General features: G+C 44.8%; 1 protein-coding gene across 1 annotated transcript in view; it reads left to right on the top strand.

Moving 5' to 3' along the window:
• ptprn2 (protein tyrosine phosphatase receptor type N2) overlaps positions 1–25434 on the top strand; it is a gene marked incomplete at its 5' end in the record, with an annotated part of 180087 nt that overhangs the window by 36453 nt on the left and 118200 nt on the right. Inside the window, 9 exons of the mRNA XM_080793327.1 lie at positions 5470–5715; positions 6270–6417; positions 6872–7049; positions 7225–7681; positions 7946–8227; positions 8499–8539; positions 9640–9861; positions 10400–10596; positions 16400–16486. Of these exons, the coding sequence (XP_080649453.1) occupies positions 5470–5715; positions 6270–6417; positions 6872–7049; positions 7225–7681; positions 7946–8227; positions 8499–8539; positions 9640–9861; positions 10400–10596; positions 16400–16486 (1858 nt within the window). The remainder of the gene's footprint in view (positions 1–5469; positions 5716–6269; positions 6418–6871; positions 7050–7224; positions 7682–7945; positions 8228–8498; positions 8540–9639; positions 9862–10399; positions 10597–16399; positions 16487–25434) is intronic.

The following is a 25434-nucleotide window of genomic DNA, read 5'->3' as shown; positions in this document are numbered from 1 at the left end:
TCCCATTCCCAACTGAAAATGACTTTTATATTAGACTGAGAGTGGGGGCAGGGAACTGGTATTCCCAGTGTGCAGTCATGGCACGCCTGTTCGTTTCAAATCCAAGCTGCTGTCATATCGCTTTAGGGTGATTATGGGGATTTTCGGGAGTGTATATTTACGTGTATATGTATTTGTATTAATCTGTGTTTGTCTGCTTAGTGTACTGTATAACTTCGGAATGATAACACATATCAGCACTTTGGTAAGATATAAACATAATAGAAATCACAAGGCGCTTTGTGATGTTACACGAAAGATGTACCGGTAGTTGCGTTTCTGTTGCATTTTAATAACCTGTTTCCTTAATGTTTTGGTTATTTAGCTCATTGGTACCACCTCAGAATATTTGGCTCTCCAAGTACCACCATAATAACTGATGTTAAAGATGGAGTGCCACAATCTTTATATTTTATTCCACTTCCACCAGTGGTACTATAGTACCAGTGGTTGGGAACCCCTGATTTAGTTGGTTCGGGGTATGCGGGTTGTGTGAGGTTGCATGTGTGATATATGCTTCATGCTAGGATCACAGTAGGAATCTGAGTAGAAAATATCAACATGCAATACCCATGTTGTCCCAGAATTCAATATTCTAATGCTAGCATCATAATGCATCGTGGCATTTACATGAGGTATGTGGACAGGTATAACAGTATATAACCAGTGTGGGATTCAATGACCATAAACTGACAGTTTCAAAATTCTCAAGGGGAAAAATGTGTTTTATTACTCTGTGGAATGCCCTCCCTTCAGCCCTGAAACACACTAATTGGTCATAGTTAGATCCCAACCCCCGGATACCCCCCTCCCCTTCTCTGTATTCTTCTCTTAGGGTACCTCTTGTCCTTTATGTATAGCTTCCAGCCTTATTGCAATATTACAATGAAAACCTGCATCTGTGTGTGTTAGTCACGCCTCCATACTGTATATGGTCACGCATCGTGAGGATACTTGATCATCACCTAGATTTGCATATACGTATGCCAGCAACTCTACATCGGATCTCAAACCCTTAGATCTCCATATATGGAGCTGACCTGTTCTGACATTCCATATGTTTATCCTTCCCCACCTGTCCTTCCTGTTCTGACATTCCATATGTTGATCTGACCTCTTCAAACCCTGTACACTCAAGACACGCTCCATATATGGTACATAATTCACCACTGAATCCACAGGTACTGTACACAGGTACATCATGCATTTGTGTTTGCTACAGTATAGCATGCAACAAAACCTATACAATTTAATTTCATAGTCTAGTAGTGTAGTCTATGTCAATAATACTAGAAGATAATGGACAGTTGAAAAGAAAGGCGTGCATGTGAGCACACACACACACACACACACACACACACACACACACACACACCAGGGCACACATCCAGTACCGCACTCAAACACCAACATGCATACGTCCAGTGAAAATGGGAATGTTATGTGGAAAATGAGAGCGCTTATATTATATTGATTCACTCAGTGTGTGTGTGTGTGTGTGTGTGTGTGTGGGGGGTGGGGGGTGGGGTGGGGTGGGGTGGTGGAGGAATCATTTCAGTGAAGTGACAAACCTTCTACTGCAGATTTAGACCGAACATGATACTTTTCTTTAATGTTTATTGACTTGCAAATATCCTTTTTACTGTCCTCTCGCAGATGTTCACCAAATGCTTTGCGAGCTTTGTGGCAAATATGAAATGATTTCTACAGAGGAGGCCATTTACAAATGGTCAGTCAAATGTGGTTGTTCATAATGTTTGCCCCCCTACGACAGACACTCATGGCCACATTGACTGCCAATGATGTAGATCTACGTCATCGGGTGTTTTCAGTGATTACGTTAAGAATGACCAACGTATGAATGACGCTAGGTTGTTAAAGACGGATACAACTGGAAATGAACCAGAGATGTTTTATCTTTTTGTTTCGACTCCGTCCGCCTCCACGTTATCAGATTTTGAAAAGTACATTCATCTCAGATTATTTTCCCAGATTGCACTAAAGAACCGATGATTGCGTTTACGAATTTCTTGTACATTTAAGACGATCGTCCGCTCCTCCAGACAGCGCGTGTTTACATCATGGATACATGGCCGGTCCTGTGGGTTGACAAAACAAGGTAAAACACAGAACAACACTGGCGGTCGGCGGAATAATTACTTAATTAATACCCGGCAATCAAAGGACTGCACTTCCATCAGTACTGTACGTGTCATTGTCTGCTCCACAGTTTCAGCCGTGCATTATATCGTATACTTTTACTTAAAACTGTGATGTGACAATAAAGTTGATTCTGATACTGTAAATATACATTTTCCCCACCTTAATGGTAAATAGATGTAGTTTTTGTTGACCTTTTCTCCAAAGTCATTTGCTAAACGTTGCACGATTAATAATACAGTGAGCCACAGGAAAATTACTGTTAATTTGTTTGTGATGTCAAAGATTGATGCTGCAACTGCACACCCCAATGGCTGGGCTGCACAATTACTCTGCAGCACCAAATTTAGATTGACACATTTTACTCATTTGAAATTGTTGCTAAATTATTCACCACTCTCTTCCATTAATCCCTTTTTAAATCAGTGGGTGGACGGAACTAAAGGAAGGACAATCTGCATTTCAAAAACACCACATGAACACACGCAGACAGGATCATCTCACCTATAATGCACTTTGAATATGTAGGAGGCCTGTCTGTCTGTCTGTCTGTCTGTCTGTCTGTCTGTCTGTCTGTCTGTCTGTCTGTCTGTATGTCTGTCTCTGTCTCTTTTTCTCTCTCCTGCACTCTTGATTAATTGAATACATTATTAGACAGAAATGTAAACAGAACAAGGTTAAAAAGGTAAAGGATAACAGAAAAAGGTAACAGGGGACTTGTTTCCACTATGTATTCAATTCTATCAATCCTATATCCAACTCACATATCATCTTTCTCACTCACAAGTCTCTGTCTCTCTCTCTCTCTCTCTCTCTCTCTCCCTCCCCCTCCCCCCATCTCTCTCTCTCCCCGCTGTCCCTCGACCGCTGTGAGATTAAAGAACCAGGAGAACAACAGAAGTATCTGGCTTGTTTGCAAGCTGTAGCACTAATGGCAGGGCACTAATTAACCGAGGCATTTGCCTGAGACGGCGGCCGCCATCCTGAACGGCACAGAAACCCGTGTCGTCACTCGGAGACGGGGCCTGCACTTTCCCCGGATTTACAAATGCATTTGCATGACATTTAGCTCCTCGGCGCCGGGGATAATCAGCTGAGAGCTTGATTGAGAGGAAACCAACCGTAGAGCCCCCCCCCCCCCCCCCCCCCCCCGACACCTTTTCCCCCCCGATTTCTTCCTTTCCAAAACGGTTCATTTGGATTCGTTAATTTCTACCCGCCGTACTTTTCTCGCCATCTCTACCAAGACGCACGCACAGACGCGCACATCGCGCGCGCACGCATAAGTACATGCACGCAGAGTCCCAAAACACGGTATGTATGGAAATGAGTGCATCCCCCAGGAGATATGGGAGGGATGGAGGTGTCACAGTCAATCAAGTCGGTGTCAGCCATCCTCCCGTACCCTCACCACCATCAGACGTTTACATCGCCACTGAACCCATTAACCAGCCGCAGCTAACCGCAGATACTTTATGGGTCCTCCAGGGTCGAAAGCAAACCCGAACAGCCGCCCACATCTGTTGTACCGCAATGATGATGGCGTGTATGATAATCGCCATACACTGGACGTGTGGCAGGTATATGTACACCAGATCGGAGCAAGCTTGGGATTGTTAAGTGTTATTGTGGTACGGATGAATGGACAGGATGTGTTCCAGAACGGTGACGACATATGCTTCTTTGTGCCTCCTTTCAGAGCTGCCAAGAATGACTCGGAGGCATCTGTAGCTCGTCTGCATAGCTCAGATCCTCATCTGGCGCCCCTGTTGAATATCTATGAGAATACCCACCATGCATGCACCGTCTGAGAATACCTAGCGTCTATATGGGTGAAAGACCAGGCTAATGAATACATTCTCTATGTTGATACTTTTAAATTATTCTTTAAAAAACATGCATTCTTACCCAGGCGGTGTTGCACTTCTGTCTCGCTAGACGAGTGCCTCTGAACAGCCCCATAGGGTGTGGTATGATGAGGCTGCTAAGAATCTGAATCTTAGCAAAGGAACTGAAGTCATCGGCCGACTCCAGCTCATTAAAATGTGCTCCCGCGGCAGAATGAGTGAAAGGTCATCAAGCGAGCTCATTGGCCTGACTCAAAAGTATAGCGTCTTTGGTATTTCTATGTTATTTGGCCGATGGAATGCTACGCCTTTTGGCTCTTTGGGAACGGGGCCATGTTTTGGGTGTCTCTTTCGCTCGGGCAGCCCCATCTGGCCTTGGCACCGCGGCGCTCTGCCCCTGCCCAGGAGCTCTGCATCCCAACTATGTGTTGGCAATTAGCGGTGATGCTGGCAATGCGACAAGCCTCAGTGTGACATTCTCTCAGGGCTTGCATGGTGACTGTTTGCGTGTGCACGACACGTGCTCAATAATCCTAATCGTTTTTTCTGTGTTATAACTTTAGGCTCTCTATCTACTCTGGTATTCTAATTCATCCTTGCTCTGAAGCCTGAAGTTATATTTTCTTCGCTGTCAGGTTACACCCATAACCATATAAATACACAAAAAAGTTCAAAAGCTTGTTGTGCTACGAAGTATTTTTTATTCCTTTCATGTTCAGCTTTCACATTTTAGTTGGAAGGATATTTTTGAGACCTGGTTTGTGAAACAAGTGGAAGGGAAATCTTAATGGGCTCTATCTTTGCACATATGGCATTTTGGAAAGAACTTGGGCCCCTTCCCTATAGGTACCAGTAAGACGCGCAAACGCGGGAAGCGAACGCAGCTCGTACATATTTGGGTTTTGGACGTATAGCTGCTTTGGGGACTCCTTATATGGTTATGGCTGAGTCATGGTGACGTAATCACTCGGCTCCATATATGGGCACAAAAGCGGGACAGACACACAAACAGACAGACAGACATGATCTGCTAGGTCTCATAGTAAGTGCTCACTGCGTTCGCAATTACCGATTGTACTAATTCAGGCTCTGTTCAATTCTGGTCAAACACTGTGCTGCTATTGTGCACATCTCAAAATGTCCTTGAGTGGGTTCCAAATGGCCCCGAACGCAGATGCGTAACTAGATGTCAGTGGGCCCCGACAACGCAGGCTGATCAGCGAGGGCCCCCGACAACACTGAGTTATAGTGGTCCTTGAAATTAAAAGGTTTGAGAACCACTAAATGGAACAGAGGCTTAATTAGTATCATCGGTAACGCCTGAGAAGGAAGTAAGGAAGGGTCCCGGAAGTATAGGAAGCGTTATTCTGTGAATCTGTGTGCAATGTGCATATCCATATCTCCATCCACGTCTCGTCGGCAGGTCTGACATGGCAGGACGACGTCACACAGCAGGTCATCTCCAGGGAGCTGTCCAAGTTGAGGAGGGTCCCCTCCCGCCGCCCGACCACGCCCCCAAGTCCGCGGACCCTTTACGGCGGCCCGGCGGCGGCGGCCAGGCAGCGGAAGCCCGCGGAGTCGCATCTTAGCCGGAGCCTTCAGAAGTACCTGGAAAGCCTGAGCTTCCTGCCACAGTCTGGAGTCACGGTCGGGCAACTCGGGGCCCAAGGCGAAGGGATTGGGACTCAGGTAATGTACCTGGGAAAAGGCTCAGCGTTATCGCCGTGCTCAAATCCATTTGTAAGCTGATATCTTGACGGGATCATAGATGTGCCATTGGGTCTGTGAAACACACTTTTTCTTAAGCGTTCTGCTATTGATATCATCGTTCCGTTTAAGCACACCTATTGCCAAGGGTTCAAGTCGAATGATCACAAACGCGACCAAAAGGAAAGGCTTTTTTTGTTTTTGTCGTTGTTACAGAGCACATGATGGAAGACTCCTTATTTTTACTGCAGCATCCAAATGGCCGTGTGAGATGTCCTCGCATTGTTTTGTTAGCATTCCGCTCTTTCCACTCCCCTGCGGTGCCAGGAGCCACATTGTTACACAAAGACCCCCCCCCAGCCGCCGCCATCACATCTTCACATTTTTCAATCACCATATTTGGGGGTTCAAAACCCTGGGGTGTTGAGTGAATGAAGGAGCTTTGCATCCATCTCTCAGAGGCCAAACGTATACTTCCTGCTGCCATGTCAGTGCAACGTTAATGCCATCCCACAGTTGAAAAGTTCAGGACCTTCCATATAGATGAGATGAGGCCCTTTGTTCCCGTGGCGGGATCTAAGATGGCAAACATGGTTGGTTTGAATGGTAGAGCCCTCTTCTCCCGCTGGGTGGATGCCATTATGGCGTCCCCGATGCACCCGACGTGGGGAGCAAGCATGACATTATGTTTCTATCCCTATACATTGGAGAAGAACGGGGGACTGGCATCAAAGGAGGGAGATTGATGGTATTTGACAAAGTGTAAAGGCCTTGTACATACTCTTAATTCATCATGTGTCAAATTTAAAAGTCATATTATGGCTAATTTTGAAATGCATCATTCTTTTGTTGTTTTGGATAAGGTTACAGCTACGAGTCTTTTACTGATGAGGTAGATAAGGCGTGTGTGTGTGTGTGTGTGTGTGTGTGTGTGTGTGTGTGTGTGTGTGTGTGTGTGTGTGTGTGTGTGTGTGTGTGTGTGTGTGTGTGTGTGTGTGCGTGTGCGTGCGCGCGCGCGCGCGTGCGTGCGTGCGTGCGTGCGTGCGTGCGCGAAACACATGAAATGACTCTTTGAGTGTCACTATCTCATCTGTGATTTCCATAATGCAATTTCCAAGGGCAGTTGTCTTTGGATCTAGAATCCACATTCATATCCTGTCCTGTCTAGCAAAGCCCGGGTCGCCCCGCTTCTATTTATTCCCCCTCCGTGCTAAAGCCTGTCACAACAGCGATGACCCACACAACCCATGTGCTAATCTCAAACAGACAAATGCGGACCTGGATGAGGCCCATTCTGTATAGCTACGCTCTGCCACTGTGGGTTGAAGTGTGTGTGTGTGTGTGTGTGTGTGTGTGTGTGTGTGTGTGTGTGTGTGTGTGTGTGTGTGTGTGTGTGTGTGTGTGTGTGTGTGTGTGTGTGTGTGTGTGTGTGTAAATCTCTAAATGGATGTAAATTGTCCTTGCATTGCAGAGTGAAGACTTCAGCCCTGATGGTCGTTTGGACTCTGGTCAGCCGAAGCCTCAGCAGGGCTGGCGAAAGTCCACGACCTACAGTCTCCAGAACGCAGCTAACCGTCCTCCCATCACCAAGGTCTACACTCAGAGTGGAGAGGGCCGGCTCCCTCAGACGGCTTCGGCCTTCTCCGGCCCGGAGCCAGCAGGAAGGACCAGGCTTCTCTCCAGCCCAGTGGAACGCCTTCTTGCCGGGGCGACGGGCACTCGGCTGCAGGGCATCTCGGGCAGCGAGACGCGGCGGCCCGAGGGAAGGCTCCACTACCTTGGCTACGTCGCACAGCCATCTCCGAGTGACCCCGGACGGGCTCTGTTACAGATGGCGAAATCCTCCTCCAGGCCGGATCTGCAGAGATTGATGTTCAAACCAGGCTCGGAGCGGCTGATAGCCAACGAACCACTTGGTCTCATGGATGGTAAGATCCCTTTCATTCATTTATTTTAACGTCCCCCAGAATTGTCTGTATTTGGCCGCAGACCCCCATCTGAATTTTCTATTTTCTCCAGGGACCGCCCAGAAGCAAATATTTGCGTAAAAAAAACGATTAAAAAATAGCAGATCTACAAGCTCGTAGCCCAGATGTGTGTGACACAGATGCGTGCCAGGTTTCAATGGGTTCATGTTGTCAAACTCCCTGCGTGTCGAACAACGTCCATATATGGTTCCCTTCCTTTCCCAGAGAGGTTCATCCAGAACATGGTGGACCAGCTGGGCAGGCGCGGCGGCAGCGTCGACGTGCAGGACCTGATGGGCCGGGACATGGACCAGATGGCAGAGGCCATCTCGGGGGTTCTGCGAGCTGGGGCCCGGCGGCCAGAGGGCCAGGGGGCCTCCTCCGAGGATGACGGGCACGACAAGACGGAGCCACTGCCAGCTTCTGTTGACCGAGAACAGGAGCAGTCACTGTCTGCAGCAGAGCAGGGCGCCATGCTGGAAAACCTTCTGAGAGGACAAGACCGAGGTACTGTGCAAGGGATTTCTATCGCTGCAAACACGGGCGTCCCATTTAGACCTGATTTAAAAACATTCACTTTGAAAGAATATATATTCAAAGATTTTTCCAAGTGTTGCATTATATTCAGCCAATGCCATTATAATGTACTAAATAATATATATTTGATAGAAAAGCTTTTCCTTTTATGGGTGATTAGTTCTGAGTCAAACTTTTTCTTTGTTAAAATACAGTTGGCAGCTTTCACAATTCTCCTCACATATATTGTGTTTGTTCACAGGCCAGCAACTCGATTCCACAGACAAAGAGCCAACTGACAAGGTGATTTCAAATTATTCTGCTCAACCAATAAATTGGTTTCCGAGGGAGAAAGTCTTCCTCCAACCTTATTCACCTTCAGACGTATAATAAAGTTTGAATAGATGAGATTTTTAAAGTTTTGTTGGCTAACATTTATCATTTAATGACGTGGGGAATCGAATGTAATATGATTGCGATGAGCTTTCTATGTACTTTAAATAATTTAGGACCCTGATATTTTGTTTGAACTGTCAACAACTAAAATGAATCTGATCTGAATCTGAATCTGAAAATGTAATCTTCACTGGCTGAAGCAATGCTAGTCTTTAAATCAAATCAAACATTTCATATAATTGAATAAGGCTGTCAAGCTCAATGATTGCATCTGTTAATGTTAATGGTTGATGAACAAACCAGCTGAATGGCATGGGACTTTAGATCAGTATTCAAATCTGTAGAGTGAATTACATTAACTTTAGAGCTTGGTATTCGATGCACAGAATGACAAAGTCTTTTCAGAGAATTGAATTGGCTCTTGTACAAGAAAAGAAAATAAGGGGGTAAAACATTTTATTTTTTTAAAAGGCCTCAGCTGCTGGTAAAATACATACCTGTCCTCCAGTGGTGGAAAGTAACTAAGTATACTGTATTTACTCAAGTACTGTACAATTATCAGGTACTTTCACATTACTGGAGTATTTAGGATTTTCTATACTTTTACTTCTACTCCACTACATCGCAAAGGCAAATATTGTTCGTTACTCCACTACGGTTATTTGAAAACTAGTTACTTTGAGGATTTAGATTATTATTACAAAACACACATTAACCACTTCAGCCCTATATAAACTTTCTACAAATAAACAAGGTTGTTGTGAGATTCTATATCTGCTATTTTCAATTTTTTATATACATTTTAGACATAATGATAACTGTGAAACATGTCATTCTGCGTAATCAATGAGTACTTTTTCTATGGCCCGTTAAGTATTATTTTCATGCCAATACTTTTGTATTTTTTAGTATTTACTAGAGCACATTTTGAATACCCAACTTGGCAGACTAATTCTACAATAGCGTATTTATTTATTGATACTATCCATCACTGCTGTCCGCTGCAGGACGCGGCCTTCCTCTCCAAGCTGCTGGACTATCTGGACTTGGAGCCGTTCGGCGACCCCTCCCTGGAAGCGGCCGGTCCGGCAGAGGTCAACGGCGGTGGCGGAGCGGCGGGTTGGGGCCAGAGAACGGTGGGACTGGAGAACGTTCAGAGCCGGGTGGTCCAGGGCCAGGCTCCTCCTCCTCCTCCCGTGACCGACCCGTGGGAGAAGAGGAAAGCACAGGTGAGGATGAGTGTTGATTTTGACTGCGGATTTTGATTCGTTTTTTGGGGTCATAGTCGTTTTGAATAAAATCTTGTTTAGTTTCGGTCATGTTTTAGTCATCTAGGGCTATTTGTGCCGTAAGATATTGGTCGACTAAATCTATAGCTGATTCAGTCGACTTTTTGACTTTTTGTCAGGCAGATTTTACACTTTGTTGCATGCTAAAATTAACCGATCTACAAGCTCACAACGCATTCCATCGTGGCACATTGTGAGCTTGTAGATCTGCTATTTTCAGAGCACAACATCCATCACAAATGACTTGTCTTTTAGTTCTTACTGCGTCTCTTCTCCACTATAGTCCCTCCCTAAAATTTTAGTCTAGTTTGTACTTGTTGGCAAAATTGTCGTATACAAAATAGATATTTCGTCTTTTTAGTCGCCATAGCTTACTTTTTATTTTGTTTTCATCCGTGAAAAAAGGCAGTCGATGAAAAAAAGATTCACCATAGTTTTTAGTCAACAAGATTAACACTTTGCACTGCTGGTGGTGGAGGCACCAGATGAGGTGGCGGTGGAGTCCCAGGTGCAGAAGCTGATCCAGCAGATGGCGCCAGCGGAGGCCGAAGGCAGCAGGCTGGAGGAGCCGCCAGAGAAGAAGAACATGAAGGTCAAGCTGGTGCACATCGGAGTGAAGGAGTTCTCCAGCCGCGGGAAGGACCGACACTTTGGCTACATCATCACCAACTCCGAGTGAGTGGCGTCAAAGATAACGTTCATTTAGGAGGACAGTCCCGATTGTAGCCACCCCGCTGAGAAACAGTTGGCTAAAAGTGAATTGCGGTCTGGGCTTAGCTTAAACGTTGATTTTTTTAAGTGTCAGCTGTTGACATCTAATCTAAGCCTAGCCCACAAAAAAAACTTTCACTTTTAGACCAGTTATAAACCGGTTTTAGACGTATTTTAGACTTCTAATAGCCCGAAAAATGCTCAGTGGGGCTAGAGGTGACATGGTAAATCTTACAAATGGTCTCGTAAGTGGGCGGCGGCCTCGGACGGTAAATCTCATGAACGTCCTATATGGTTAATGGTGCTACAGTAGATCAGTGTGTCGCTGGAACAGATAATAAAGTCGATTTTCTCCTGATTTGTCTCTCTGAAAACAGCCATTTTAGTATAAAAATAGTGGGAATATTGTGTGGCTTGGTAACAATCGGATCCAATATTTAGTTCAGTGACTACAGGGCTAAAGAATGGTTCAGAAGCTGTATTTACGTTAACTCTTCCATTGGAATGAATAGAAGTACAGAAGTACCTGCATTATTATTTATTATACAAAATAATAGAAAAAAAAAGACTGGACACTTTTTTTAATTTTTTTAACATATTCATCGTCTGCTGATTCGTATTTGTATGTGTTGTGCATCGAGGCAGACTCATTTTAAATACCGCAGTACAAATCCTATGTCTGTTCCCGTTTGTTAATTGAAACTGCATTTTAGAAACCCAATTTCTGCCTGTCTGAACCTCCCACACATGTCTTTTTATGGAAGAGAATACGGCAGTGTGAAATCCTCAACACGCATCACGCCTGATTACAATATAGCTGCCATGATAACTCCCTCAGTGTGTGGGTATTACAGCTATAATGATGATAGTGTGTCATGAAGGGCAGTCTCTCCTCCCCCCTCTCTCTCTCTCTGTCTCTCTCTCTCTCTCTCTCTCTCTCTCTCTCTCTCTCTCTCTCTGTCTCGGTGTGTGTGTGTGTGTGTGTCTGTGTGTGTGTGTGTGTCTGTGTGTGTGTCTGTGTGTGTGTGTCTTTTTCTCTCTCTCTTTCTCGGCTTCTCTCTCTCTCACCACTCTCTTCACGGGGCTCAGCGGAGAAGATAAGTTCCTATATCGACTGTGTTTTCGCCTGTGGCCCTGTCTTAAATCCCTTTATGGCGTTATCAAGCCCCGGTGTCAGTGGGTTGTCCTTCACCTGTTCAACCGCCGTTCGCTCTGACACAGGCCCGATGGAGCCCCTGTCTTTGACACCTTACGGCCACACGTGCGCGCGCCATCGCACGGACATTTGAAGTGGCGGGGGGAGATTAAGACACACAACATTGAGACAGGAGTGTGTGTGTGTGCGTGTGTGTGTGTGTATGTGTGTGTGTGTGTGTGTGTGTGTGTGTGTGTGTCTGTGTGTGTGTGTGTGTGTGTGTCGAGGGAGAAGGGAAGAGAAGAGGTCACCTTCTCAGTCCCTATAGTTTCATCCTTTGGCTCGTCTTCCTCCCGAGTCGCCCGTCCAGTCCCTCTGCGGCTAAGTGAGACCTGCGGCGGGGCCTGTGGTGCGTTCGCGTCTGCGTTTCTGCCGCAGAACCTCATGATTGCACGCTTGTTATCCCCGACTCCTTCACACCCCTGCAGTGAGGCTACACTAACCAGCTTATCTGACAGCTCCTGACATTGTGGTTGGGTTGGGGGGGGGGGAGGGGTAGCAGGGGTTTGGGGAATAGGAAGGAGGCTGCAGGGGGGGGGGGGGGGGGGGGGGTGTACAGACAGGAGGAGTGGAGGGTACGGATGAGAGAGAGAGTAGGAGAGAGGGGAGGTATAGCGAGAAAAGAAAGCCAAGGGGAAAAGTGCTAGCATCAACAACCAAGTCACTCCCGGAGCTCTCCAGTTGCTAGAATTGCGTTAAAGGAAGGTGAACGTGTCTGGAATCGCTTTGGCGAATCATTAAGTTTCAAAAGCTCTCCAAAAAGAAATAGAAAAAAAGGAAAGGGGAAAAAAACAGATACCCTCTCTCCAGTCTCCCCTTCAAAAGTGGAGCAAAATCAACCACGCATGCACACAAGCGCGTGTGCGTACGCCACACACACACACACACACACCCACACACACACACACACACACACACACACACACACACACACACACACACACACATGCACGCACACGCACACGCACGAACACACAAAATGTGAAGCATTGGGTAAAAAGCTGTAGTGGTTTGTGAAATGGGATCGCCATAGACGATATCTCAAAACAATACAATACATAACATTTTTAAAACCAAGCAAAAAAACAACATTACAAATAACATGGACATAACGTAGACATAACACATGGATCATTGCATCATGGATCTGTTACAGTGATGATTAGTGAAAACATGAACATGTAGTCTCAAGATGAGAGGACAGCACAGTTTTAAACAAATGAAAATATATTATTGAACGAATATGGGCAGGTAGATTGTTCCAATCACAAGGAACTTTGAACATAAATTATTTTTTGCCAACTGATGTGGGTATATTAAAGTAAACCTGTGAGCAATGTCTACGTTGATGTGTAGAAGTGTATGGTATCATAAGCTGTTTCAAATACTGTGGATAATTGAAATGAATGCATTTAAAGAGGAACTGCAGCCAGTGCTGCTGTCTGAGATTTTCATACAAGGTACAATGGTGGGTGAAATATGGGCAGTCAAGGACAAATCTGCATAAGTGGTTATATACTGTGTTCAAGGGAAGAAGGTTTGATTTAGGGGCAGTCTGATAAGTTGTTGAACTAGTTTCTTTCTTACTGTAAAAGTAAAACGGTTTCTATTACGGTATAGAACACCAGTACTGTAGTTGATTTTCCGGATGACTATGTTATCTACAGTATATGACATTTAAATGATATATTTGAGTCAAGCCAGAGACCAAGATATTTGAAGTTGTGTACCATCAAGACAGGAGATATTTAATGATTGATCGTTAGTTTGTGCTTTAATATTTTGATTATTAATGTCGACTGAGTTTGTAGTAAGTTATCTTGTGAAGTGTATATGACAGTGTCATCAGCATAGAGTTGAACGTTACAACCAGAGAAAATTTAAGGAAGATCATTAATAAAGATGGAGAACGAAAGTGTGCCTAAGGTTGAGCCTTGTGGACGTTCCTGTACTGCTAGGTCGGTTTTTTCTGCCCTGAATGACAACACAGTGTTTTCTATTGTGCAAATAGGAGTTGAACCAAAGTAAGGCATTACGTGAAATAGCAATAGAGTAAATAGGAGGTAGTTGTCAACGAGATCAAATGCCTTGGTTAAGTCAATAAAGATTGCACCAGTAAGTTTGCGATTAGCAGATGAGAGGAGTGTATGTCGTTGGTGAGTTTCAGTAGAGCAGTAGTTGTAGAGTGATTTGGACGAAAACCAGATTGAACAGATGAGAGATGTCAAGGACCCTAAATAATCTATGTATTTGTACCCCACATTTGTAGAAGGTCGAGAGACCCGATCCCCCCACTGACAAAAGCTAAATGGAAACTATATGAAAACTAAGCTACGGTGACTAAAACTATGACTAAATATAGGCCTACTGTCGGCTATTTTCAGCAAGTGTAAAAACAGTCATTACGACGGCATCAAGGCCCACCGAAATCCATTTTAGTCGACTAAATCAACTGTAGGATTTAGTCGACTACAATCTTATGATATTTAGTTGACTAAAACTAGACCTAAACTAGATCTAAACTATTTAAGAGACTACGACTAAAACTAAAATCAAAATCTGCTGCCAAAAACAACACTGCGTGGCAGGCAATTTTTTTTTGCCAACGGCTGATTCAGTCTGGCTTATGAGCCATGGGCTAAAACAGAATGACCCTCTTAAAGGGAAGAAAGTATGTCTGTGGCCGCCAGTGGTTATGAAATCACACGTCGTTCTGCTCATTCTGTGGCCATCGTTGCACGTCGTGCCTCTATACTAGCAACCGTGCGCAGTCCGAGTCACCTTGTGAGTCAGCCTGCAATGACAGTGATTCCAGGTTAAGATGTTAGCACTGAAACTCCTCTGTGTGTGTGCGCGCGCGTGTTTGTGCGCACATGTATTGAATGTGTGTGCGTGTGTGTGTGTGTGTGTGTGAGTGTGCGTGTGTGTGTGTGAGTGCGCGTGTGTGCGCGTGCGGCCATCTCATTTCCTCTGTCCCGCGTGTTGGCCTGCAGATTGCCTTTGTTTGGTCTATTTCCTTGGCGATTTACTCTTGGAGCGTGCGACAGCAGCCACGGACTGAGCCGAGAGATGAGGCATGGCTTTATCAGAGCGCCATTACACTTCACCTCCGTTCCATTTGCACCTTATTATTTTCATCTCACCGTGTTAGGAGGAGTGTGCATGCGCGAGCGTGCGTGCGTGCTTGCGCATCAGTGTGAACGGCGCAGGTGTGTGCGTACAGTATGTGCGTGCAGGTGCATTATGTGTGTGTGTGTGTGTGTGTGTGTGTGTGTGTGTGTGTCTGTGTGTATGTGTGCGTGCATGCGTGGATTCGCGGCGGGTTTGTATGTGAGAAAAAGTGGTTGTGGACAAAGAAAAAGAGAGATGAGAGAGAAAGGAGAGACACGTCGTCCATATGATGCAGCCATTACACCCCATGCAGGTTCTCCATTTGCACCTTATTGTTTGTTTCATTGCTGGAAAAAAGCAGGTGATTTACCAAGCCTGAACAGGCAGCTGATCCCCATTCCCTTGGCGGCGTGTGTGTGTGTGTGTGTGTCTGTCTGTGTGTGTGTGTGTGTGTGTGTGTGTGTGTGTGTGTGTGTGTGTGTGTGTGTGTGTGTGTGTGTGCGTGCGTGCGTACTTGTATGACTATACTATAATGGACATTGTGAGTTATAGGCTTACATTTGGGAAATTGTGTTACTATTAGACATTTAGACGTTAGACTTATTATATTTCATTATCGTTGGATTTTGTCTACAGTTCCATGCTGTATTGATGTAGTACCATGAGAGAAAACAGGAAAACGCTGATCAAAATAACAATTATTTTACATTCGCTAATTGTGTAGACTTGTAAATGTAGTAATGCAGATGTTTAACAATAATGTAACTCTTGAGAGCGTAAAATGTTACACTCTCGCATGATCTAATAAGGGTCCATTTGGTTTCATTTTACACTCTCAAGATAAGGGCCCTTTTGGTTACCAACTCTGCTGGGGACCACCTGGAACCTCCTCAAGGGCCACCCTCCACATATAGTTTCAGACCGCGACGGAGGGGTGCCGTCTCAAGAGAACGTGGTGAAGTTCGCTTAGCCGACTCAGCTCCGTTTGAGTTACGACCCCATATGGACAGAATAGTAAATCATGTTCTGGGGAGATCGTTTGCCCCTTAGATTTAGGTTTGCTCCGACTGCCACTCAAAGTGGCTACTGGCCAATCACAGCACGTCCTTGCTCCATCGCGAAGGCGATTTAGCACTCGTGTCAAGGACCCAAGTATTTGGCCGCGGACCCCCATCTCAAAATATTTTGTCCCAGGGACCCCCCAGAAGCAAAGATTTGAGTTTAAAATATTCGCTTTAAAAATATATATACTGTATTTTCAAAGAAGTGTTGCGCTTTGAGCTTGTAGATCTGCTATTTATTTAATTGTAATCTAAAATGACAGTGCTTTTCCCGTTTTTTCTGGGATAACGGCTGAAATGCTGCGTATATCCGGCGGCATGGCAGTGGAGCTCCGCTAAATTACACCTGTGCTTCCTGTGTGTGTTTGTCCCTCCCTACACCCCTCCCCCTGCTCCACAGCAACCTCCCCAACGACCAGGGCATGGATCTGATGGAGCGGGTGGCGCAGAGACTCCACCTCCACGCCACAGACCTCACCCAGCTCTCGTACGTATATGGAAATAACTCACTATCTTTGATTTTAGACCAAACAACCAGTGTTTCGCTAGTGACCACAGCATTGTCTTTACAATGCGGTGCCATAGTCACTTAACTATTTTGCTAAACTCATAAGATGCTTTACATTTGCTCAAGCTACTACTAAACTACTATAATTACTATAATTAAGTACACTAGTCCTTACCCGTTGTGAGATATTGCCCCCCAGAAATATTAATTACCAGTCATTTTAACTTGTATAATATATTTTTGTGTTTTTTTTTAATGAATAAAAACAGTACTATAACATGTAAGTATTTGTATAAATGCTAAATGTTAATTGAACTCTGAGAGTGTAAATGGGTTAATTTGGTGTGGTTCCATTTGGTTCTAAATTATCATTTCGCTGGGGACATGGAGGAACTCCCCCATGCAGGACCCCTAAACTATGATTTATCCACACACACACACACACACACACACACACACACACACACACACATACACACACACACACACACACACACGTTGCGAAAGTAGAAAGTAGCGAGACACACACACACACGTGTGCGTTGCGAAAGTATAGCTGCCTGGAAGGAATTGTTTACCAGGCTGAGCTGGCGGAAGGCAACCGTGGCTCCGTCAGTGTGTGACCCACGGCTCCGTCAGTGTGTGACCCACGCACGCGTGCGTTGCGAAATTCGTCGGGTGAAAGAAAGTGTGTTGTGCTGTGTACTGTATGCCACTGTTGTTGTGTTGCGGCGGTAGGTGTGTGTGTGTGTGTGTGTGTGTGTGTGTGTGTGTGTGTGTGTGTGTGCGCCGCCAAATTGTATAGGCCACTGCTTGTTGTGGTCGCCAAATTGTATAGGCCACTCTTTGTTGTGTTGCGGCGGTAGCTAGAGGAAGCATGCCAGTGGGGTAACAGTGAGAACGGTGGCCTGTGATGCAGGTGTCGCTAAGGGGCGGAGGTGTGTGAGGGTGCAAGGCTGCACGTTTAAGTCTGCGTTTTAATTCACTAATAAAGTGGGAAAAGGGGCTTCGTTAAGACCTCCATATTATTATGGTCAATGCCTGTGTGAAAAGTGGGAGCGATTGGTGCAGGCGGTGAGGAGATACGGCAGTGTTTCTGCACACAGACAGACACACATTCAGACAGACATTGACTTAATTATAGTATGATGATTAAAAAGCATAAACATCCAATTTTGTTATACTAACGAAACAATCATGTCACTAATTAGTGACGAATTGTTTCGGTAGTGACAATTCTATCTAGTTTTTAGCTTAACACTACAATGCTAGGCAAAAAATGTCTAAGACAAACAGCTTTGAACTGATGTACATGGATAGAAATATCACATTTAGCAAAAAAAAACGAAATAGTGAGAAATTATGTATTTCGGTAGTGACACTCCTTAAAACCACACACTTTGGAAGACATTAATTTCAGACTAAAGTAAACTAGCTACTCATCATTTGGCCATGATGAACATTGGTGAAGAGTGTGGGGGTGTGGCTTAAACCAGGCTCCACCTATGGACTTAAACTCTTTTTACTTCGGTAGTGACATGAACAGCAGTTTTTTTATTTAAAAATAATCTACAAAATCTATTTCATTATTTCAACTTCCCTATCAAATAAATCAAATGGGGGTATTACAAAAATATATTTAGGAAATATATTTAGGAAAAATCATTTAAGTACTTTTTTCATGAATTGATATTTAGGGGTTAGACCGTTAGAGGGTTGGGACAGCCACCTTCGAATAGGAAGTAACATATAAAGGATGTTTTTTTTATATATTTAATTTTATATTATCTCAATTAATGTATTGTGATAAATTAGACCATACTATGACATTACAGTGAAAAGTCTGAACACTAATTCGTTTTTTAATATGTGTTTTTCATTGTGGGACTGCAATTGCACGGAGGTTTGTCCAGACACTTTAAAAGCTGCTTGGTGTGTGTGAAACTGCAGCGCCGTGCCTCCTGGAGATCGTAGGCGTTTGTTGTTATTCTGACCTGTTCGGCGCGTTTGACTTCTATTCCAGAGAGAGAATGCAGGCCTAATTAACTTCCAGACACACACTGATGTCTCCATTGTATTCAAAACACTGCCTTGTCGCCGACACTGTTGGCCACTCGACCGCACACCTCGTCAGCGGTCGTGCCGTTAAAGAGACTGGCTAGTTACCGAGGGGGGGGGGGGGGGGGGGAGAGAGAGAGAGAGAGAGAGAGAGAGAGTAAAACAAGAGATATTACAGTTGATATAGCACGGCATGAAGCGGCTAATATTAATCCATTAAGACCTGAGCCCAATTCTACCTAATGTCTTCTAAAATTACAAAAAACAACTGATTTGTGATATGTCAAGGGCCCCAAATTATATCTATTTGGCCGCGGACGCCCCATCTCAAAATATTTAGTTCCAGAGACCCAGAAGCAAAGATTTGAGTTAAAGATGCAGATATCTACCAGCTTGTAGCCCGGCACGAAGTTATAGCTATGTGCTTGCTGTACATCTGCTGTTTTTGAATAGCAAAAGTATAAAACATGGCTATAAATGACACGGACGATTTCCCGGTTTTAATGGTTTAATGAGCATGCGTGAACTGCCCTTGAACCTGACTGCGATGCACCACTCGGTGGCTTGTGTTGTACATTTATTTTCGGCGTGTGGGGAGGGTAGGGGAGACGTCAAAGTCTCAAAGACCAGTGTAGCAGGCAGTGGAGACGTGTTGCCTTAAGATCTGACAAGGCTTTCATGACGCATGAGAGAGGTGAAGTCGGGGTTGTTGGGGAAGGAAAACGCTCACAGCATACCATATGAACGCCAACAGCCCATATGTACCGCAGTCTGCTAGACAGCTTTGTGTCTGAAATGATGCTTATAGGTTGCTGGCTGCATGCAGGCGTACACCGTTGAGACGATATAACATGAATGAATCCCGTTTAGGCACTTCGCCCCCGGGCATAGCTTTTTCTGGTTCCATCGATCCAGAGTCAGACCCCGTTCGTTAAAAAATATATATTTATATTAATTATTTTAAGCCTAGCCTCAAGCCATCCAGGATCCTGGTGAATCATGACCATAAATCATTTGATTCTGTGAAGAAAATACATGAATTAATTAATTAATTATACCGCAAAACAAAGGGTATTATTTATTATATACATATAGTATATCATAGATTGGCTACTTTATGCGTGGCAATGTGATGCGACAAAGTGTAATTTATAATTCATGAAAATAAAAGAAACATACAGAAGAAAGAAGGAAGTGAGGTTCCTGCCCAGCAGCGCCGATCATTTTCAAGCTGTGAATTTAGGATGAGCGCGAGCACCAGGAATGATGTCAATCAACATCAACGTTGATCGAATTAATTTTTAGCATCACATACACTCACACTCACACACACACACACACACACACACACATGCACGCACGCCACACACACACACACACACACACACACACACACACACACACACACACACACACACACCTGTCAATTTTCATCAAACCACACGAATGGCATGTTTCTAGACACTGATGAATGGAGCCGATGACATGCTAGTGCTACGACAACCCCCAGAGATACTTGACAATAACATGTGAGTGCTGTGATGATGCCACTCGTGCAGTGGTTCTCAAACTGTTTTCGACTCGGGCACCCCTGTAATTTGTAAATGACCCTAAATTACACTGGTAATTTTCAGAATCTTATGTCATGTTACGATACGTATAAATATTCAAATCGTTCCCCCTAAGATACAGTTATGTCTCAAAACTTGAGAGAATATCAGTTTCCATTAGGACAGACTTTAAAATAACTTCATGTACTTACTGTAACCTCTCCAACCCCATGTTATCCCTATTCTGGGGGGAACGTGCGCCAAAAATGGCCAATCTACAATGTGTTCATTGTGAGGTTGTAGATCTGTTATTTCTGATGAAGACAGTTGGTGTCGATGGAAAAATAAGTCATGTACAGTGCAACTCGGGTCAGTTTTATTACGTCTAGATGGTCTAAGTGGTTGAACTGAAGTGATGTTCCAATATCAATTCCAATAGAAGAAAGTCTTCTAAGGCACTCCTGTGTGACTCGTGTGCGGGCGCGGAGCCAGGAATTCTTTATGAGTAAGGCATAGTCAATACGAGGTCAACACCCGCAGCCGGCCGGGTGCCTGCGGGGGCGGGGGTTGTCGACGCAGATTGATAGACTGAAGTTACCGAAAGTCCGAAATACAATGTATATTTATGTTGTAGCTGTAGCTTATATTCTTATAGGCTACAAATGCCTACAATAGTTAGATGATTGCTAAATGATGACAACAACATACACTTTAATTTTGTACTCTTGCATGAACCACAAGCACTGCACCAGATATAATGGAGCCTACATGAGAGAAAAAGGGAAAAAAGCGTAAAAACAGAGCTATATTGAAGCCAACATAAGTTGGTGTTTGAGTGTTTAGTGCGCACTTGATGCAGATCTAGTAGGCCATCACAATCAAAATGACGCCGGTAGGCCAGTAGGGCCTTGCATTCCCTATTACTGTGTCTCTGCTTTGCTTTCTCAACAATCAAGTGAAGAATGAGGCGACGTCGGGACGTGTGTGTGTGTGTGTGTGGTATATACATCGTCACTGTGATGGGGGGGCGGGGGGGACATTTCCCACCAGAGTGTGAAAAGACTCAAACCACTCCGGACACGCTGCGACACAGGACACAACAGAGAATAAATGTGTATTCTGAATTCTGTCTGATACACTGTCTGTCCTCCTTGAGTAGCGGCTATAGGCTGCATATAGAAACGTAGCCATGGGAGGCGGCTGCCTGCTCTTGCCATTAGTAGATCCGCCACTGCTGCGTATGTCACGGCACCCACTTTGAGACATGTGAACTGAAGCTCTCATTGCCCTGCAGGCTCCCGCTGCGTTGCCTCAAAAACACGAGTTCATGGAAGTTCTGTCCGTGCTCCACCATCACACCCACTGCCATAACCGCCCACATGCATTCCGTCTTTTTTGTCAGGGATATTTTCTCCTCAATCTCGATCCTTTTCATCAGTACATGAAAAGCCGTAGTAGTTTGGTGTGTGGGAGAGAGCAGAGATGACGAACACCCACGCACACTTCATTGTGTATACGTGTCGGGCATGGGTGAGCATCTGAAAGCCACCTCTGCCGCTGTCTGTGCTGCTGGGTCAGGACACCTCGTGCTCATCATCAGCCTCCCGATGAGAGAGGAGCGTGGTGTGGAGGAAGAAGGGGTGTCAGCGGGGTGTCGTGTCACATCAGATGGAACACATCTGTCGAGGTGGAAAGAGCTAGACTGAAGCTTTTAAGGCCAGAATGTTTCGTGTTTTATGCTGCTGTTTATTTTTATTTTTACGCACGGTACATTGGAGCACTGGCTAAAGACTTCTTTGGTAAAAGTAGCGGTAACAACACAATGTTGAAATACTTCAGTTAACAAGTAAAACGTCTAGTATTCATATATTTTACTACTTCATTTTCTGTATAAAATAGGGCTTAAGTGGTTAATGTATGTTTTGTAATTAGAGATGCAACCGATATATTATATCGGAATCGGCCTCCAATACGACTTAAATTAATGCATCGGAGATCGGATATAATGTCACCGATACACGTTCCGATACAGGAGGAGGAAAAGTATTTAATGTTTACAGTCCATCCTGCACATATCACTCTCGGTGTACTGGAGAAGTATATTACTCTCGGTTCTGCACCGCTTACTGGAGAAGTATATGACTCTCTCGGTTCTGCACCGCTTACTAGAGAAGTATATCACTCTCGGTTCTGCACCGCTTACTGGAGAAGTATATCACTCTCTCGGGTTCTTCACTCAGTTGGTATAGCGCAGACAGAGTGATATAACACCCCCCCCCCCCACACACACACACACACACACACACACACACACACACACACACACACACACACACACACACACACAGAGCAGCTCCTTACTCCTCGATTGTCTCAAATCGACCAGCAAAACTATAATCCTGCAGTACTGTGTCATTGCTCCAAATTGCTTGGACATCATGTGCATAATGCCAGCATGCACGTGGCAGCAGCTATGTATAAAGACGTGAGCCTGTGCATTTCACCATAGGCAATCAAGACCATTAATTAACGACAGCTGTGACTGTCACTGTCTGTGTAGGCCAGGCTATCTATTCGTCCCTGTAGAGAGGGACTAAATTCCACTTTTCCTTAAAAAATATATATTTTTTACATCCTGAACATTGAGGCTGCTAATACTGCAGATTATAATATATGTACATAAAAAACATCACTGAGTTTAGGGGTAAAAAAAAGGTACCTTTTGTAAATAATAATTACCATTTAGTTACCATTTCTATAAGGTTTACAGGTTAAACACTTGACACCCTTCTTTAAATTGAAATGTGAGGCATTTGTACATTATTTGCTATTTAGAGATATGCTGTGTATTTCAGCCTTGTGTACCATTACACAACAAACGATTATTAAAAGTTTGACTGCTCTATTATTTGAAGCCTATCCTACATACAATAAAAACATCACACCCGTGTGAAGTGAGGGGCGCTCTTATCATCGTACATCATCATGATGAATTTGCTCAGTATCACACTATGACATGTAATTGTAGGAGGGCTTGCGCCCCTCAAAAATAATGCTAGTGCAAGTTTTGTATTTAAAGTTTTTTCTATGTAAAATATCAGATATCAAAATATCGGGAAATATACAAATGAATATATCGGATCGGAATGGAAAAAATATGTATCGTTGCATCCCTATTTGTAATGTCATAATTTTAAAACAAATTAGTTTACCGATATGGGCATATTGGTTGGATCGTTGGTTCTGGACAAGTGGACATCCGAATTACTCAATTACTCCCTCTAGTCCCTCTAGGCACCATACTCCCTCTAGACTAGAGGGAGCTGAGCAGACACTTGGATCGGTAAAACATACAGTATAGAATCCACCCGCCCCTCTAGACCAGAAATCACACAGTCCTTGTAACACCGGGGCTCCACCGGGCGAGTAAGCGTCGCGTCTCCGTCACCGTCAGGGACTGTTCCCTTTTTAATCAATGAAGGGTGGGTGGCTCAACTACCCGCGTTGCGTTGCGTTAAAATTGCCCCGGTTCGTTTTTGCCACACGCGACGGAGACGCAACGCGCCCGGTGGAGCCCCGCCATAATGCCCATATATGGAACTGACTGATTTGTTTGCGGCTGATGCCACATTGAGGTTAAACAACATAAGCCCGACACACACCGGCTGCGTCCCCCGCGCGGCGCCGCGCGGCGCACACAGCCGCCCCCATTATTTTCAATGAACCTAACGCACACCGGCTCCGTCCGCCGCGTGGAGCCGCGCCGCCCGGCGCGCCGATAGAACACAGTTCTATTTTCCAGAGACGGTCGCAGCCGGTGTGTGGTGGGCTATACACTCCAAATTAGGGAGTAGCTGAATTGGGAACTCCTTATGGTTATGTCTGAGTCGGCCAGTCTGTCGCAACGGTCTTATGGTTTCCACCCGACAGCAACAATATTCTGTACTTTTACAGATGACGTAAGTGTCTTACTGGTCAGAGGCACTAGGGGGAGTGGGCTACACTCACAAATCCCCCCCCCCCCCCCCCCCCACACACACACACACACATACGCACATGTGCAGAACTGCAGATGCATTATGCCCCCCCCCCCCACCAATCCCTGCTATCTCACTCTGACGCACCCTGCCCACACGCACGCACACACACACGCACACACGCACACACACACACACACACGCACACACACACACACACACACGCACACACACACACACACACAAACACACGCACGCACACACAACACACACACACACACGCACACACACACACACACACACAAACACACGCAAGCACGCACACACGCTTATTATTATTTTTTGTACATGTTGGGGCATTTTATCTGTAAACCAAGAAATAGCAGATCTACAATCTGCAATTTTTCGGTGCACGGTATAACTCTAATCCTAACTCCTAAACCTGACCTCTAAATGTGTCATCCTAATCCTAACCACAACCTTAATCTTTTTCTAATTGTAAATTTATCTCTAAAAAACAATGTCATATTTTCTCAAATGCTACTATACTTTTGGTCTTTGCAAGTCTAGTAATACAAATACACGCACGCACCCATGCAGTCGCACACACGCACGCACATACACACACTTTTCCCCACCAGGGAAAGCTAATATGAAGTCCAGGTTTACACATCTGATAACACAGGAGATGATGTGTGAAGTTCAGCCGATACCTTATCTGCCTTAACTCCATGCACCCCTCCCCCGCGCCGGTGGTTGGAAACATTATTTACACTGTGTTTGTCTGTTTTTTAAAAAGGAAAAATCACACTCGTGTGAAGTGAGGGGCGCTCTTATCATTATACATCATCATACATAACTTTCCGTGTATTCACTTTTCATTATGTACATTCATATGTACTTTGCTCAGCCAATCAAATCATTGCTATGGGATGATCAGCCAATCACAAGCCAATGTTTGTGTTCACACAGACCCACATATATGGGCATGGGACGGGGCTAGCGCCCCTCAAATTTGAGATGCGTCAACATCTCTGGCAAGGAGAGAATGGGTGACTCAGGAGGATAGATTGTGGAAACATTGACATTTGCAAGAGCAAACAGAGCACCCAGGTGAGAGGTGCTGGAGGTGCTGCACAGTCTTTTTGGAGGTGCGTGCATGCGTGCCACAAAAAAAACAATAAGTTCATGTTTTGACCCATCATTTTCCTCTATCCCAGCAGTTATCAGCCACCGGAGTGGTGGTGTTTGCTGCATGCTACCTGTAAAATCACACTGCCCTCCAGTAATGGCTTGGTGTTTTCACTGTTTGTTTGGTAGACGGTTTTGGGCAACCAAAAAC

The sequence above is a fragment of the Protomyctophum bolini genome, assembly GCF_963924005.1.
Source record: "Protomyctophum bolini genome assembly, chromosome: 21".
In the NCBI taxonomy this organism is placed as follows: Eukaryota; Metazoa; Chordata; class Actinopteri; order Myctophiformes; family Myctophidae; genus Protomyctophum; species Protomyctophum bolini.
Note: the sequence above shows the minus strand (reverse complement) of the source record. Positions and strands in the feature narration are given on the sequence as shown.